This window comes from Dendrobates tinctorius, unplaced genomic scaffold (assembly GCF_039654945.1).
Source record: "Dendrobates tinctorius isolate UK_male_01 unplaced genomic scaffold, ASM3965494v1 ptg000022l, whole genome shotgun sequence".
Taxonomy (NCBI): domain Eukaryota; kingdom Metazoa; phylum Chordata; class Amphibia; order Anura; family Dendrobatidae; genus Dendrobates; species Dendrobates tinctorius.
Genome location: NW_027361690.1, coordinates 61,921,864 through 61,940,383, shown reverse-complemented (window position 1 = coordinate 61,940,383; position 18,520 = coordinate 61,921,864). Strand labels below are relative to the sequence as shown.

The 18,520-nt window shown below is 43.6% G+C and overlaps 1 protein-coding gene across 3 annotated transcripts in view; it reads left to right on the top strand.

Moving 5' to 3' along the window:
• The window catches only part of AKAP13 (A-kinase anchoring protein 13), a 250,169-nt gene extending 242,504 nt beyond the window's left edge, over positions 1 to 7,665 (top strand). For all 3 annotated transcript variants that reach the window (XM_073568737.1, XM_073568735.1, XM_073568736.1), the window contains 4 exons: positions 51 to 101; positions 190 to 357; positions 1,911 to 2,211; positions 2,445 to 7,665. In XM_073568737.1, the coding sequence (XP_073424838.1) occupies positions 51 to 101; positions 190 to 357; positions 1,911 to 2,211; positions 2,445 to 2,494 (570 nt within the window). In that variant the 3' untranslated portion in view covers positions 2,495 to 7,665. The remainder of the gene's footprint in view (positions 1 to 50; positions 102 to 189; positions 358 to 1,910; positions 2,212 to 2,444) is intronic.
• The last annotated feature ends 10,855 nt before the right edge of the window (positions 7,666 to 18,520 follow it).

The window sequence follows — 18,520 nt, the reverse complement described above, 5'->3', positions numbered from 1 at the left end:
TAATTGCATGTCACTAATACTTTTACATTCTTCCTTTTGGATCTTGGCAGCACATTCTCCAAACAGTCACCAATCTTCACAAACTTCTCAGCAACTTGCAGGTAATTTGTATCTCCATTGAAAGTTTTCACTGTATTTATTCATTATTTTTTCTTGTATGAAGTGTTTGATCTCTGCCATTCACTATAGGCTGTGGTGCTGCAACAAGACACCTTTATTGAGCACCAGAAGCTGAGGCTAAGTGAGAAGCCCCTCTCCCGGACCTCCTCAAAACCAAAGTCCTTGGCTGAACAAGAATCGGTGGAGCAGCTGCTGCAGGGCATGGTGAATCTGGATAAGCCGCACACCGACCACCAGGTAGTGTAGTCTAGGGCATGAAATATTGGGAGTGATTATTCGGGAGGTGCAACGCTAGTAGCAGAAATTAAAATAAGTGATGCATCCATTCCCCAGTCTGCATCTTCCTGAAGGGGTAGTCCACTAATGGGTGGCCCCAGGGTGCCTTTAAAAAAAAAAAAAGTAACTTTGGCTCCAAGTTATTTCCTGCTCCTCTTTTGAGCCCTGCATCCCCTTCCCTGTCTTCTGATGTTAATAATGTTACTTGACCGCTGCAGTCAATCAGTAGTCATTGATCAGCTGCAACTTCACATTAATGTCCAAACAGAAGAAACACTGTTCTCCCAGTTGGATGTAGTTGTAGAGGATTCAGCCAATCACCAGTAACTTGAAATTATGATGTCAGGAGACAGGTGCGGAACACAGGACTGAGCAGCACTGTTTTGTGTTTTTTAATGTTACGTGGAAGTAGTTAGAAGCCAAGGTGGCACAAGGCAGAGCGGGCACGGGGAGTTCTGCTCAGCAATGTCTTAAGAAGCATAGTGTAGCGTTATCTAGGTAAACCCTGAGTAACAGGAGATTCAGCTATGAAGTAAAGTGCAATCAAGAATGTTTTACACATAGGCCCCGATTCATCAAAGTCTTTACAGCTGAAAACTGGAGTAAAACACTTAGAAAAGTAACAAAAAAAAAATGGGCTACATGAAGTTGTGCAAATTGTTTGTTTCTTTCTGGAGCTGAGATGGAGCCATGATGGACAGGGCCTGGCTACCGCTGCCTGTCAAATTCATCAAGATTGGCAATGTTCCTTATTCCAGAAATGTTACTCCAGTCATTGATTGGAGTCACATTTCTGGCGAGGTGCGCAGTCACATGACACTGATGTGCCGAATTCATTAAGCGGTGTGCGCCTCCTACTGAATTTGGCACATCTTATTCCTGCAAACCTCTCATTAAAACTGACCAATTAAAATGCCAGCCCTAATGAATGGGAGCCAAATTCCCTTGCCCACTTTCCCAGTGCTATCTAAAATTAGTTCTGAGAGCTGTTCGTGGGTCTGCAAAGAACCATTCTGCATTGGCAAATCCTCACCAAATAGTGGTAGAGTAATACCCAGCTGATTTTCCATCTGCACAGTCTGGTATTTTACCCATGTTCATGACCTAATGTGCAGAAGAACTTCAAAGAAAATGATTGATGAGCTTAGGATTCGCATATTTCACACGGTACGGACGATTACTGGCTCGGAATGAGCACAGCATATCAAGTCAGACAAAAACACCTTGTGAGATTGTGAATATGTGGACACCTTAATTTGTGAAAATTGTTCCATGACTGTTGGGTGGTGGTCACTCTCAGGTGATCATGGTCCGTATTTTACCTCAGTATTTGTAAGCTAACATCGGGAGAGGAACAATCAGAGGGAAAGTATAATAGAAACACGTCACCACTTCTGGATTTATCCCCCACTCCTGGTTTTGGCTTCCAGGCACTGAGGTAAAATACTGACCAGATACTGATCGTGTGAACATGGTCTTATTCTAGAAATATCCTTTTTTTCCATTTTGTTTAGGTTACCCTTCAACAAGAAAAACCTACCCGGGTCCCCTCGCAGCCTGACGGCACGGAATCTTTAAAAAGGTATTCCAGCGCACCAAAATCAGAAACTTTGGACTCTAAAACCTCTGCTGTACCCAAAAAGGACACATTGTCACGGACAGAGAGTAAGCAAAAAGGAAAAGGCCACTTCAGTTTGCTTGGCAACCAAACTAACAAACCAGTGGAGGGTCCGACCACCAATCGTCTTTTTAACTTGTCAAAAACGAAGGAAAAAAAGGAGAAAAAGAAGAAATCGAAAGGAAACCATTGTCCTGGTGAGAGAGCACGTTATAATGTTATAATAAGTACTCCCTGCATGGGACCTTTACAGACGGCGGTGGCTTTCTCCCTGTCTGCTCACCTGCCGGTCTCCTCGTAGGCTATTGTCTGTGTTACTCTACGGAAAGCCTGAGAATATTTTTAACAGTGTGTGAAAAATCACTATAAACAGAATATAAAAGATGTTGCTATATGAAACAATCACTTACGTATCCGCCTTTTTTTCTAGATTCTGTTCACGTTGAGGGAGTGTCTCAGGAGGAAGAGATCTTCTGCTGATGGTATCCAATGGAGGACATGTGTGCATGCGGATTACTCTACATTCTTTCTCCGTGCCAGGGACATTGGCCACCACTTAGGAGAGACGTGGACAATCTCCTGCCTCTTTTTCTTACTATACCACTCATTGAACAGGCTGCCATTTATCTGGAGCCTTTTCTATTCGGAACTATAGGAGCAAATCCAAGAAAGGTCCTCAGAAGACACGTGTGAGTTCCAGGTGTATGATGATGCCTGCGGCCATCAGTGTCCATTATACATTCTCTTTCTTCACTAGTATAACCTCATGAATTTTCCTCCCCCACCCGTGGCCATGACGGTATCAGCCGTTCTAGTCTTCTCTCTGGTGCCCATCTTTTTAGCCCTGCATGCTTCCTACCCATACGTTTGTGCTCATTCTTCATAGGATTGTGCATTTGCTTAGGAAGAGAAAGGGTTAAGGAAATCTGCATTTTAATGTTTAAATTAGGAAAAATACCCCCCATGAAATGAGTTGCTTATTAATTAGCTGGCTTGGCAGTACTCTGCTCTCCATGGAGTCATCGGCTTTGTTTTTGTTTTTCTTGTGGTCGGTACAGATGCGCAAGTCACATATTCATGTGTTGTTTCACCAGCAGAGGGCGCTGTAGGCTATAGAAAAACGTAAGCTGTGGGTAGGTCCTCTCAGTAACTTGTGACCGCAGTATAGTTCTAGCCTCGCACGCGTGATGTCGGCTTGTCCTTTCCTGTCCTGTCTTGACTTTGTTTTTTTTATTACATAACAACTGTATTTTTATTGTTCCATGGGAAGTAATCTTGTACAATTATAATCCGCTTCTGTTCTGTCCAGGTACAGATGGGCCGCTCCCAAATCCCACAAGTCATAAGAGCTTCTTCATAGGATTAATTGGTCAGATTTTGAGTGTGCGTGTACTGGAGCTGATACAGGTAGCACAGGAGAAGGCAATAGCAACTAGAAACCTGTCTCCAATATATCATTGTTCTTCTTACTGGAGCAGCCACTGCAGGGACAGGTTACATTCTCTCTGCGACCCCTTGTTCCAGCCATCGGGACGGACTAGGGGCTGCATCAGTCCTCTCACTACACAGTGGCAGCGCTATAACCACTCCCGGGCACACTGATTGGCAGTCTGATCTGCAGTGCGCAGAGCGTGCGCGCAGTGGGCTGTCAATCATTGTGCAGTGAGCAGGGCCCGTTACAGCCCACTTTTATTATTATGCACCCCTTGGCATATAGGTTAGTAGTCACACTCAGCATTGTCAGTCATGGTGATAAACTAGTGCCTGTAGACATGCCAGCTCATCTTCTGCGATGGCTGATGAAGTGGGGAAATGTTCCCTTTAATGTGATTGCTGTGCCGTTAATATGATGATCTCAGTATGAAATATAACTTTTTCTTTTAAGCCCTCCCAAACCCCTTTTTGGCTTTTTTTTTAATAGCACAGAGGTATAATAATGAAATGTCGAAGTAGGTTCCTGGGGCAGAAGTGACCTAAACTCTGCTGTTCAGTTGACGGACGATGGGTCTCTACTACCCCCCAGTGTGGTCCCAATATGCACTTTACATAAGGCATTCACCATAATAGCTGAATTTCTAAGACTGAAGACAATCAATGATGGCCAGCCGGTAATGGTAACCGGGCGGTGTTACTCCTGTGTGCTGTATTTCCCAATGCAGGTGTGAATGCGAGGAGGCACTGAGAAATCTACCAAGTTTCCACACTGTCTGCAGGTCTCCACCGATGGGAGAAAGAATACAATGCTAGTTATGGTTGATTTACAAGGAATATTAGAAAACACACATTACATTGTATTGCATCACAAAAGGTCATCCTTAAAAAAATAAAAGTACACTGTTCTTCACGGCAACCAATCAGATACCTACATCCCCACCCCCTCTTAATTGTAATGTTAGTTTTTATGGATATTTATAAAGGGGTCGTATAAAGTAGGCTTCTGTCTCAAAAGCATCATTGAGATGAGCCAACACCATTCTTTTTCCGAATCCTCCAATGCCCATACACATTCGATAGCTTTTGTTTTTACTGACTTCCCTCATAAAACTGCTTGTTCTGGAAAGCATGGGTTTTTGAAATGTTGAGGAGAGTAAGTCACTATCCTGTCTTCTGTGGGCCCAAAGAATTCGGCTTGGTGGGATCCAACATGCCCTTTCCTCTCTCCTATATAAGGGTTGCGAGGGAACACGGTACTTGGCCGATCCCGATGAAATCTGTGGGTCCAGCTGACTTCGGTCTAATGTGTATGGACTCCTTGAGGACAGGACTTCTTGCTGTCAGCAGAATGGCTGTGCTATACATGTGACTGCTCCTACCATGCAGACTGTGACTTGGATCTGCGGCTCCAGAGTGCATTACGTGTAGGTAGTAGTGCCGACGGGAATCGATTCCACCACTTTCATATACATGTGAACACTACATTCACATTCTGCAGGGACTTTGCCACTGGTTTGTCACTCGATCCACTTACTATATAATACAAGTTTAGGCTAGGCCTATAATGTTTGCTTGCGCCATTGAAAATTATTGTGTTCCAATGGTTTAATTATAATGTAAAAATGCTGTAAATATAAAGGTTACATTAAGAAGCCAAATATCCCGGAACCGCCAGCCTCCCTTCCTGTGTGCTGTATATTGGCGCACGTTGTATTTTCATTTCCAGTATTTTAGTCCTGTGTGTCAGTGCACTCTGGCCATAGACTGCCCGGCGCCAGGCCTCAGCCAGGCAGGTGTGTGCCGTCTATGGGGTATATGTTGGGTATAAAGCACCTTTCTTAAAGCTTTAAATGCATTATTTGACTTTTTTGCTGCTTTTGAGACCTCACCAAAGTTACTTTGTAAGAAATAAGAGCACTTATGTGTGTGCGGAGTGTGGTCTAATATCACAGAAAACTGTATTAGAGGCCCTGTGCAACAAACAGGCAGCACTTGACTAGGAAACAGGCCATGTCCTTGACTGCCAAGGTAACTGCAATGCAAATCAGAAATGTATTAAAGTGTATAATGTTACAATGTATTCTGGGTTGTTACTGTAAGTTTTTGTTTTGAATTTTTTTATATATATATTTTTTTTTTCTTTATATGAATCTATATATCCATGACATTCCTATTCTACCCCTTCTGGACATGCCCCCCTGCAGGACAGGGCAGACATCAATGCCACCCATCTCCATACAATTGTCTCTCTTCTGATTCATGCTTTCTTTTTCGTCTGTAGCTATTGTTTGTACGACTGGATGAAATGGTCGGTCTCCCTTAGCGTTGATCTCTTTGGAAATAATGATATTGAACCAAAGGAAAATGAATTACTTGAAAGTAAATGAGCAAGATCCGGTATCTTGCTTCTAGTAATGGATTCTTCCCGGGCATCACACACATTTGCCAAATATAAGTGCGACGATGGAAACTCTCTGGCTTGCTTCAGCCTATAAAACGAGGCTATGAAGTTACTTAATGGCTCCAAAAAAAAAATCGTAATCACCCCTCACCCAGTACCATCACATAAGTAAAATAATTCACCCATACTGAACACCAGAAATGCTGACATTTCTGCCGTGAGAGGTCCCAGATGTGGCCAGCCTAGCCGTACGCCGCGACGTCTCCGCTTCCACCCCTACCTGTGATTCTGGATGGTTCTTTGTGTAGGATTAGAATATGAGGTTATTGCTTTCTATATTACATGTGTAATAGAGCCGGCAATGGGCTGGGGACACCAGATTCTCCACCAGTTGTTGTGTCTATCTGCAAACTGAAGAAGCTGATCTAATGTGGAGGGGTCCTCCTCCCTCACTCGCAATGGCAGACTGTGGTGGAGAAAAGTGTTGGGTATGTTAAAGATGAACGTGCCCAATCTTTTAGGGAAATGAGCCACCGACTGACATGTCAGGCAGCGGCTTACTCCCCTCCCAAGTGCTTGATTGACCTACTATATCTTATGCGGGAAGGGGAGAACAGCTCTTGGCTCACAACTATCTCTGGACTCGTTCACATGTCTGTGAATTTTCTTGTACACAAAAAACAGAGTTCCATCACAGTTTGGTCAGTGTGACAGTTTTTACCATCAGTTTAACCTGTTTTTCTCAAATAAAAAAAAGAACAAAAACAAACTGATGGAGGTTTCATCCAGTAAAATCGGACAGTCTGTGAAAAGCGGACAGCAGAAGGATGGCATTCAAGTACTGTCCGATTTGTCATGGATCCCAGAGCCTTGCATTGGCGAGGTTGATCCAACACTCTGATCACTACTGGACAAGTCTCCGTGATTTTGTGTGAGTCACGGTCTGAGAAAAAAATCAGACACATGAACAGCCCGATAGACTGTCATTGGAACAAGTGCTATCTGTGAAAACCAAGGATCGGACACGTTTGCGAAGAACAGATGTCTGAATAAGCCCTAAGGTGTATGGCCACCTTTAGGCCTGCGGCCCCTACTACACTCCTGCCTATGATACCTGTGGGATCATATTTTACACATGCATGTACTGAATATTTAGGAGGTTTTCGCTCATCAGACCATATGATGCAAATAAGGGTTCGTAGCAGAACGGCAGAGTATTGGGCTCTCAAAGTTTAGCTTCAGTCACTTCCATCTGTTTTGTTACAAATGAAATGTATAAGAATAATACATTAATACATGAGTATTGGACAGTAAACGACCTTCCATTTCATCCCGTCTGCATGAAAAAATATTAGCCTTGGTGTCATGTATAGTACTAACGATGACTGCACTAGAGGAAAGTCCCGAATACTCGGGAGGCCTAGAGTACCATGTATACCTCTGCTTTGTGTTCTGTAAATGCCTGTACTGAGGTACATGTAGGTGTCATGTGAAGAGCCCAGCACAGGGGGCTCCCAATGTGGGGGGCACTTGGAAAAGTCGGGGAGCTGTGGACTCATCTCTCTGCGGCTTTTCAGTGACACAGAACTCTATGCTAAACGCGATTGTGGTGTTTTTCTAAATACTGTAAAAAATGAAACAAAACAGAAGTTAATTATTTTATGTTGATGTGTAAATAATGTAAAAAGTTATTACTGTACGAGTCTTGGCCGTTTCCTGTAATGAATTTTCTTTGTAACTAGCTTTAATTTATCTGTTATTTCTTAGTTACCTGTAAAGGCAAATTTCTCTAAATAAATTTCATTCTTTATCTAAATGCTGCTTTTGTGGTCTTATTATTATTTGTCAGTGTTACTTGTGTATTCTGGTTACAGAGAATAAACCCTATTCATTCTATAATGAAAACTCGGAACAGTTTTCGTAGTATACCTCATGTATCTTTAAGGTTTGAAGTCAGTGAGTGCGGACCAATGTTAACGTCCAATGAATATAAATGTTTCTGCGTCTGTAGCAGACCTGTGATTGGGCGCGATTGTTAAATTTCAGAAGTTAATAGCCATGTTTCCATTCATTGACTACAACATGAATGTTGAAAAAGGTAAGAAATTATCCAATGGACACATTTACATCACATGTATCTAATATGCACAAAAACCCATCAAAAGGAGGAAAATGCATAAAAAAAGTTTTGAGTAGATTCAAAAATATAAACTATAAAAGGACTTGGGGTGCCAATTATTGGAAACAAGATAATCGGCCAGTGTAAACAGACTGCCGATCACCCGAAGAACAAGAAAAACGCTCTTTCATCTGGTGTGATAATTTTTAAGCTTGCTTAAAAATTATTATTCTTGGCAGCAGGGCTGTGGAGTCGGTAAGCGAAACCTGCGACTCCGACTCCTCAATTTCCCTTCCTCCGACTCCACGACTCCCACATACATATTTAAGTGAAAAATGTATTGTAGTACAATGTGAACATCAGACATTTAATCATTTTTATGATCCAATAATCAAGACATTTAGATAGAACATAATATATATTTATTGGAATACAACTTTAGAACCCAAAAAACTGTAATAAATTGTAAATATGTAATACACTATGTAATATCGATTACATATATATACACAGTATATATATAACACTATGTAATAAACTATGTAAGTGGCAAAAAACAGTTTTCAACAAAAACATACTAAATAACATTTGTGCAGTCTATGAATTTGTTCTAAGAAATAGAATTGCCTCCATCAGATCCTCCTTCATAGATGACCTAAAATTTGACCTAATAATTTTAAGGCCAGAGAGAACAACCTCTCTACACTAACTTGGGTTGGAGGCAAAGCCGTAACCACATGGGCAACATCTCTAACAATTTCCAAGTATAAAGGAATTGCCTCATGCACAGTCAGTTTTGATGAACGGTTGAATTTTTTTCTTTGAGAGCAAGTGAAACATTTTGCTGAAATATGGTCAATCTGCTTGCTATAGGAGAAGGAGTGAAATCTTTTTCCTTGCAGCAACGCTTTGCCTGCTCCATATCATCCAAATACTTGTCAAAGTCAAACTCCTCATCTGATAAGGATGAAGATATGGCAGCAGTAGAACTGTCAGGACCCAAGTCCTCTTGCGCCTGGCAGTCCTCCTGTAGGCCACTCATCCTAACTGCTACCTCAGTCAGAGCTTCTTTTCCTGTAGGTAAGCTGTTGATCATCAAGCAATATACAATGACTTGGGTCCACATAAACAGCTGCCAGAAAAATTTTACTTTCCAATAGCTGTGTGTCTCCATTTCATTGAAGCAGAAATGCCATCTGCGATTAAATCTCCTCTTTGGGACAGTCAAAATAGCAAGTTCTTCCACTCCCTTTTGAAAATGCCAGGAGTTAAATCCTCAGCTTGTAATTTTTTAGTCATAGTAAATAGGTGTTTAAGCAATTCCTTCAATTCAGCCACCTGTGTCCATTGACCTTCATTTAGGGTTACCTGAGGGTTCGCCATATCTATAAGAATCAGTTTTAGCCAGGATCAAAACTAGGGGGGGCAGAACTTCATACTGTTACGCAGAATCTCATACTGCACACCTCAGCTGCTGCAGAACCTTATACTGCACACCGCTACACTTGAAAATAAAGCCTGCACCTTAAGATGTGGTGAATGTAGTCTATTTATTCCTACTATCAATTGATGTTGATGTGTTACTGAAGATGAGCAATGCCTGTCCTCGGTGTCCTTTTGGGCAGCTATGAGGTGTACCTGACTGGTGCTAAAAAAAAAAGGAGTGCTAGTCTGTGTGCTACCCGGCTTTCATTCTTTTTGGTACAGATAAGATATGGATAGACAGATATGGATAAATGGATAGAGCACATTTCTAATCATCTGCTTTTGCTATTGAAAACATTATTTATGAGCTCAAAAACCTTTCAGGTGATGCGGTTTTTTAAAAAGCTGATCTGCTTTTGCAGCTGAAAAACGTATCCTCAAAAAACGCAGCAAAAACGCTATGTGTGAATGTAGCCTTAGATCAGGAATAGAACAGCCATTTATAGGACATTTCATAACTTTCCCAAATTCCTATGAAAAAATATTGAGCACATTCTGCATTGAACTACTGTACCCAATTTATTATATATTTTAGAAGTCTGAGTCGGACCATTTTATACCGACTCCGACTCCACCAAAATGAGCTCCGACTCCATGACTCCGACTCCACAGCCCTGCTTGGCAGCATATCATGGAGTAGTAAACAGAACGTGCTGTCGAGAACGCATTATGCGCATAAACAGTCTATTAGAGATTATTCTGTGCATGTGGGAAGGGAGGTCGGCCTATCTAAGCAAGCTACTAAACGACTGCCATCAGCCTGTGTAAACACAACTTTACACTTTTAAGCCTAAATCTTGAATTGCACATTCAATTTTTTTTATGCGGTTTTGTAAGCCAGACTCGTGGGTGGATAAAAAGAAAGGAGACCTTTATCAGTCTTTCCTTTTTATTCTTTTCCTTCATTTTGGATCTAAAAACTGCATTAGGAGCAGCTATGAAAACTACTATGAAAGACCTGTGCTTTTCCACCCTGAGGTGTGATTTGGTGAGGAGTAAGCTCTCCTTCAGTGATGTGGGGGAGGCAAGTTAGTGGGAAAGGGCAGTAGTCCGGTATTCATAGGACTTGTGGTGGTTGAGTAGTAAAGACGTTCCTGATTTGGTCCATTTAGTTGTATGGCAAAATCTCCAGCAGAGACGAGGGGGGGCAGTGGTGGAAATTAAGTGTTGGATAACTTTGGGGTAAAGAGGATACGATACGAAGGTTGTGAAGTAGGCCTGTTTAGTAAAGATGAGTACCAACTTGAATGTGAAAGTTTCTTGTTTGAATGTGGAGAGGTCTTCCTGTTAACGTATTTTCTTCCAGCTCCGCTCTGCAACCCTGGATACTCGCCAAAGCTTTTTAGTGAAGTTGTTGTGCCACGGCTGTCTATTGATTCGCAATCTGCAGTGGACGAGAGGGGCGACCTGAATCAACAGGTGATGTGTGAATCATTGTAGAAAACAGTGGTACTGCCTGCATCATGGAGTGAAGATATGGAGGACGGTGGTAAAATAGAGATGGAGAGTGTGTGAGTGTCTGCAGGGGTGAGCTAGTTGCTGGACTTGTGTGGCAGATGAAGAGTACATGGAATTTTTCGGACTATAAAACGCACCGGATCATAAGACCCCAAATTTTCAAAAAGAAAATAAGGAAAAAAAAGTAATGTGTCAAATGGGGGTCCGTCTTACAGTCCAAATTCACCTTACCAGGGGGATCGATACAGGTGCAGCAGTGGTCGCAGGGGTTGTTTGGTGGTCCAGGCTGGAGCGGTGGCCTCCGGGAAACCCCATCCTAGGCTGGTGCAGCAGCAGTGCTCTGCGCCGCTGCTGCGGCTCTCTGAGCATTTTGTCAAAGACCGGAGGACCCTACAGCTCCATTGCTATGGTGCGAAGATCTGAATCTGAGCTTGTGCCACCCCCCAGCGGCTATTTTCCCAGAGGCCACCGCATCGCAGCAATGGAGCTGCGGCGGCCTCTGGGCTTTGGAAAAATGCCGGGAAGCCCCCCTAGCAGCACAGAGAGCAGCTTCTGCAGCATTTGTAAGTATATTCCGACTATAAGACGCACCCCCATTTTCCCCAAAAAAATTTTTGGGAAAAAAGTGTCTTACAGTCCAAAAAATATGGTAAGTAGATGGTGGTGAGGTAGGTTAAATTGTTTCATTTGAGTGTAGAAAGCAGGAATAAACTGGAGCCAGCATCCAAAAGTAATTAGTTTCTTCTGGAAGTTATTTCTTCAAGCTAAAAACATTTAACCAGTAAGAAAAAAGGCAAAATTATGCTACCAAGATTTTTTTTTTTAGTGCTGCTAAACGTGCGTGTACATTGAAACCTGAAAATGTGCATGGTACAGGAATGGTGGGAAATGACCCGCTGTTGCAATGGTTAGAGTAGACTTCTGATTAACAACTTTGCAGAAATCTCAAAAAGGCAAAAAAAAAGAAACCGTCTTAACATACATGTATGATGATATACACAGGTGTGATGCATACGTATATATACACACCTTGTTGCAGTGATAATAATTGTCATGATACAAAAAAATTACTGAATGTTCCAGGTAGTATAAAGTGAAGATGGCGGCACTCACCACATAATAAAGATTTTTCTATCTCGTAGAAGATAGATTTTATTATGTCATAACAAGCAATAAAAATCGGGTGCAGAGGATACCGGTAAATAGCGGGCTGCTGTTGTGCTCCTGTACGCTCCCCACCTGATTTACTGCTTGCTATGAAATAATAAAGATCTCTCTATGATGCTGTCAGTGACGTCACCTTCACTTCTACTCCTTGAAAAATCAAAATTAAGCTAAAAAAAATCAGTCAAATATGAGGATGTTGGGGCTCGGCAGGGTTGGAGCCTGAGGCTTAGGAAGTGCTCTGATCATGCCCTTAGCATTTCAGCCTTATTTGCATATGAAATAAAACCACAATTTTTAAGTTGGGGATCAACAGATTTCATCAGTAACTGTGTAGATGACAATGTCTTTAAAAGAACAACATGAGCGTATGAGCTGACTTGCAGATTCCTCTTAAAATTGAAGGTTCACCATGTTTTGACATATAGCAGTAGTTAAATATTAATAAAAACGGTTTCAGAACGGTCCATACTAAAATCATAACATCAGGCACACGAAAAGGCAAACGTGGGAACACTGTGTCTTTTATTAGCTATAATGTGGTTACAGCAGGGGGTTATGTTCTGTCTCAAGCATCCACAGACTGGAACTTGGCGCCAGTTCATAGAACATTGCACTTCACGGGACGTTACACTACTACCCTTGTACTCTGGGTACAGCTGGATCAATGATGACTTATCTGATACGGCTTCCTACCATCACTGGCAATCTTCATATCATTCATATTTAATGTGCCAACGAGACGGATCCAGTTCTTCTAGTCTACCATCTAATTCTAGTTTTCTGCAGCGAGCTCTCCTCCTTTTGTAGGTTTGATACCCGGTGATCACTTTTTTGTGCATCTTGGCAGCAGAAAAAACGCCTGACTGGGTACACACAGTGACCCACATTTACTAAGAAAGGAAACCGTGATGTTTGTAGTAAATATATTGAAATAATTAGCTATATTTGGGGCACATTTATAGGATTGTCCCAGTACAGAATTATTTTTAACGCGTCCAATTGTGGATTTTATTTAAAGTATTGAATTAAATGTACTTTATGTGATGGAAAGCCTCTCTATGGCCCTGTTAATAAGACCACTATGCAGGTTCGCAGCTGGTGGAAACCTATGTATGATGGTGGTAACTCCAGTATCGCTGCCTCGTGTGTTCCCGATGATCCCAGGATCGTCTGCACAGACGATCGTCAAACGGGACTTGACATAGCTCAATTTTAACTAATTGTCACTTTTCAGGGCTGTTTTTCCTTACATACGAGCCAACTCTAAGCACGGTGTAAAATGTTAAAATGCCACTTCAGCAAGTTTATCAAAAGGTATTTATTGTGCATAAAAATACTTAGGCTATTATTTCCCTAACAAAACCCCTTTAATATCTCCGTACTGCAGATTTCTTTACTGTAACTTTACCCTAGTGGTCCATAAAATCATATTCTTTCATTAAAGAGGCTATACAGTACAGTGGCAGCCACTATTCTGATGAACTGGAGACGTGCACGACAGCCGCCGATAGTGGACGCCTCACTGGGGTGCAGGTTGTAATATCGCCATGTTTGTTTTTCGCTCCCCTTCTTCCCAGAGCCACAACTTTTTTTTATTTTTCTGTCTATATGGCTTAGTGAGGGCTTTTTTTTTTTGCGGGATGTATCGTACTTTTGAACGATACCATTGATTTTACCATATAATGTACTAGAAAACAGGAAAAAATGATTCTAAGTGTAGTGAAATTGCAAAAAAAAAAGTACAATTGCACAATTATTTTTTACCATGTCCACCAAATGCTAAAACTGACCTGCCATTATGATTCTCCAGGTCATTATGAGTTTGTAGATATCAAACATGTCTAGGTTCTTTAAGTGGTGGGCAAAAAAACCTCAGTTTTCTAAGAGCTGTAGCGTCTCCATTTTTCATGATCTTGGGTTTGGCGATCGCTTATTTTTGTGTGGCCTGAGCTGACATTTTTATTGATACCATTTTGGGATAGATACGATGTTTTGATCGCCCGTTATTGAATTCTATTGGAATGTTGTGGTGACCAAAAAAACATAATTCTGGCATTGCGATTTTTTTTCTTGTTACGCTGTTTACCGTTCGGATTACATAGTAACATATTCCAAAAAAAGACATTAGTCCATCCAGTTCAGCCTATAAAATTCTGTCAGAATAAATCCCCAGATCCACGTCCTTCTAAAGAACCAAACAATAACTGTAAGATACAATATTGTTACGCTCCAGGAAGACATCCAGGCCTCTCTTGAACCCTTCGACTGAGTTCGCCATCACCACCTCCTCAGGCAGGGAATTCCATATTCTCACTGCCCTAACAGTAAAGAATCCTCTTCTATGTTGGTGGAAAAAACTTTTCTCCAGACGCAGAGAATGCCCCCTTGTGACCGTCACCTTCCTTGGTATAAACAGATCCTCGGAGAGATATTTGTATTGTCCCCTTATATACTTATACATGGTTATTAGATCGCCCCTCAGTCGTCTTTTTTCTAGACTAAATAATCCTAATTTTGCTAATCTCTCTGGGTATTGAAGTTCCCCCATCCCCTTTATTAATTTTGTTGCCCTCCTTTGTACCCGCACTAGTTCCATTATATCCTTCCTGACCACCGGTGCCCAAAACTGTACACAGTACTCCATGTGCGGTCTAACCAGAGATTTGTACAGAGGCAGTATAATGCTCTCATCATGTGTATCCAGACCTCTTTTAATGCACCCCATGATCCTGTTTGCCTTGGCAGCCACTGCCTGGCACTGGCTGCTCCAGGTAAGTGTATCATTAACTAGGATCCCCAAGTCCTTCTCCATGTCAGATTTACCCAGTGGTTTACCGTTCAGTGTGTAATGGTGATATTGATTCCTTCCCATGTGTATAACCTTACATTTATCATTGTTAAACTGTATCTGCCACCTTTCGGCCCAAGTTCCCAACTTATCCAGATCCATCTGTAGCAGAATACTATCTTCTCTTGTATTGACTGCTTTACATAGTTTTGTATCATCTGCAAATATCGATATTTTCTCCCTCACCCATGACAGCACCACGGAGAGAGGGGGTCCGCCCATCAAGGACAGGAACCTACAGACAAAAGAGCGACACCTCTCCTCCGCCCCCAGTTGGGTTCCTGTCCTTGACGGGTGAACCACGGCAGCAGGAGTGCAGCACTTACCGGGGTGAAGATCCGGGACCGTCCCGTCCGCGGTCAGACAGCGTGGAGGCCCCTGTCGCGGCGGGGTCGGTTGCCGAAGCCGCCACCGCTGCAGCTGAGGGGCTGTCCAGGGTGAGCGGGCGGGGAGGACCGGGCCGCCGCTCCGGGAGGAGTAGGGGCCGGGGGACGCCGGTATAGGGGCAGCGCTGGGTACAGAGGTGTACCAAGATGGCGCTGCCCCGGAAATAGAAGGAGGAACTTCCGGGTCCCCGCGGTCGGCGCATGCGCAGTGCGCACTCCCCGGGGAGGCAGCGGTGCAGGCCGGAAAAACAGGTGACGCCAGGGCGGCCTATTCAAATTTGGAACGCTGAAGCAGCCTCAGGGCTGGAAGCGTTCAGGCGTGATGGATAGCGACCAGCATGAGGAGCTACAGCAGCCTAAGCAGCAGCAGCAGCAACATAGGCAGCATCACCAGCACCGCCAAAAGGATAAAGACGGACGGGAGAGCCGGTCCAGTAGTCACTCCACGCAGCAATCAACTGCAAGGAGCAAGTCACCTGCCGTGGATGGCCCAGTGAGGGATTTGGATCCACTTCCAGAACCGGGAAAGAAGAGAGAAAAAACCAAGAACAGGGAATGCCCCACCTGTAGGAAGCCATTACCAACGCCCTGGGAGAAAAAATTACGTGACTCCTGTATACAGGAGGTCCTCGGCGGTGAAACCCTGGATCATGCCGCAGACCTAAGGGCAGTAATCCGCGCAGAAATTCAGAGTGCACTTTCATCCATAAAACGGGAAAGGAAGGAAGGGGGACGTGGTAATAGAGTCCCAATCAGAGAGCTTATCATCAGGGGAAGTCACCTCCCATACTGTAAACACCGACTCGTCATCCTCCGAAGAGGAGACGGAAGGTCGTCATTGTTTCCCCCTGGACAAAGTGGATGCCTTAGTAAAAGCGGTAAGATCCACTATGGGGGTGGAAGACCCCTGGACTGATAGATCAGTCCAGGACATTATGTTCGGAGGACTGGGTCAAAAGAAACGGAGGGTATTTCCGTTAAATAAGAACGTCCAAGGCCTCATAGATAAAGAATGGGAAAAACCTGATAGGAAAAACTCTACGGTTCCTTCCATCAAAAGAAAGTACCCATTTGATGAGGAGGCATCCACATCGTGGGATAAAGCCCCCAAACTAGACGTGGCGGTAGCCAAAGCTTCAAGAAGGTTTGCGCTCCCCTTTGAAGATATGGGTACCCTGAAAGACCCATTAGATAAAAAAAAAGCGGATACCCTACTTAAGGGCACCTGGGAATCAGCAGGGGGAAACATCAGGCCGGCAGTAGCGGCAACCTGTACCTCCAGAGCTCTTATAGTATGGATAGACCAGTTGGAGAGACAGATAAGGGAAGGGGTTCCCAGAGATAAAATCCTGGAATCCATGCCAATGATAAGAGGGGCGGCAGCCTTCCTGGCCGACTCTTCGGCTGATTCGATAAGATTGTCATCCAAAACGGCAGCCTTGTCGAATGCAGCTAGAAGAGCTTTGTGGTTGAAATGTTGGCCTGGGGATCTCCAGACAAAAATGAAGTTATGCGCCATTCCCTGTGAAGGAAAATTCCTCTTCGGGGAAACTTTGGATGACATCCTCGAAAAGGCAGGCGACAAAAAGAAAGGCTTCCCAAACCTAGGACCAGTGAGCGCCACGGACTTTAAACGGTCCTTTCGGAACAAAAAGTTCTTTCAGAGGAGACCCCCGAGAGACCAAAAATGGGAAGACAGAAGAAGGGACAGGGGGTTCATCTTCGGTAACTCGTCCCGGGATAAAAAACCCGCCAAGTGACTGTGGGCCCAGGGTGGGAGGGAGACTAAGTTTTTTCCTCCCAGCCTGGGAGAAAATATCCAACAATCCCTGGCTGATAAATCTTATAAGATCAGGATTAAGGATAAGCTTTTATTCTCTCCCGCCGCAAAAATATATAATTACCCCGATAAGGTCGTCCAAAAACGAACAAGACGCCCTCGAAAAGGAGGTCCTGAGTATGTTGGACAAAAAAGTCCTACAGGAGGTTCCCCCACAGGAGAGAGGCAGGGGGTTCTACTCGCCTCTCTTCCTAGTAACCAAACCAGACGGCACCTTCCGCACCATCATAAATTTAAAAAGACTGAATTGCTATATCAAGAACGAAAAATTCAAGATGGAGTCGATCAAATCGACCATCAAAATTCTCTTTCCGCAATGCTTTATGGTGGTCTTAGACCTCAGCGATGCCTACTACCATGTCCCCATTCACAAAGAATCCAGGCAATACCTCAGGCTAGCGGTCTCGATAGCAGGAGAAATAAGAGAATTCCAATACAGGGCCCTGCCATTTGGGATCTCAGTGGCTCCACGGGTCTTTACGAAATTGGTGGCAGAGATGATGGCTCACATAAGAGAACAGGATGTTCTGATAGTGCCATATTTGGACGACTTTTTAATAGCGAGCAACTCAGGCCAGAAATGCACAGAACAGAAGGACAGAGTGATGAGCACTCTAAAAAACCTCAGGTGGCTTCTGAACCTGAAAAAGTCAAGGCTGGAACCAAGGAGAGTCCAGGAGTTCCTAGGCCTGACACTGGATTCAAACATCCAAGTGTGTGTTACTTGCCAAATCACAAAAGGGACAAAATCATTCATATGGTACAAAAAGCGAGGCAAAACCCTTCTATGACACTAAGACGAGCAATGTCTCTGTTAGGGTCCCTCTCTGCATGCTTGCCGGCGGTCCAGTGGGCACAAATACACATGAGGGATCTGCAGTGGGATGTCCTGACCAACCAGTGGGCTTTAGGAGACCACTTGGAACATCATATTACGCTAGATTCAAAAACTATTCATTCCCTAGCCTGGTGGGAGGACAAAAACAACTTGTCCAAAGGGATTCCCTGGGAGGCCAAGATCACACATGTAATTACCACCGACGCCAGTCCCGTGGGATGGGGAGCACACATGGGCATCAGTGTGGCTCAAGGAGGATGGAGAGGTCAAGAACTAAAAGCCTCCTCGAATCAAAAAGAACTGCTAGCAGTAAATTATGCCTTGAGTCACTTTTTGCCAGCATTAAAGGGCCATCATGTCCGGATATTCTCGGACAACCGAGTAACAGTGGCCTATATAAACCACCAGGGGGGAACCAGGTCCAGAACGCTAATGGAGGCATCCTCTGAGATATTCAGGTTAGCCGAGGAAAACTTACTGTCCCTATCGGTGCTACACATACGGGGAGTAGAGAACCAGACAGCAGACTT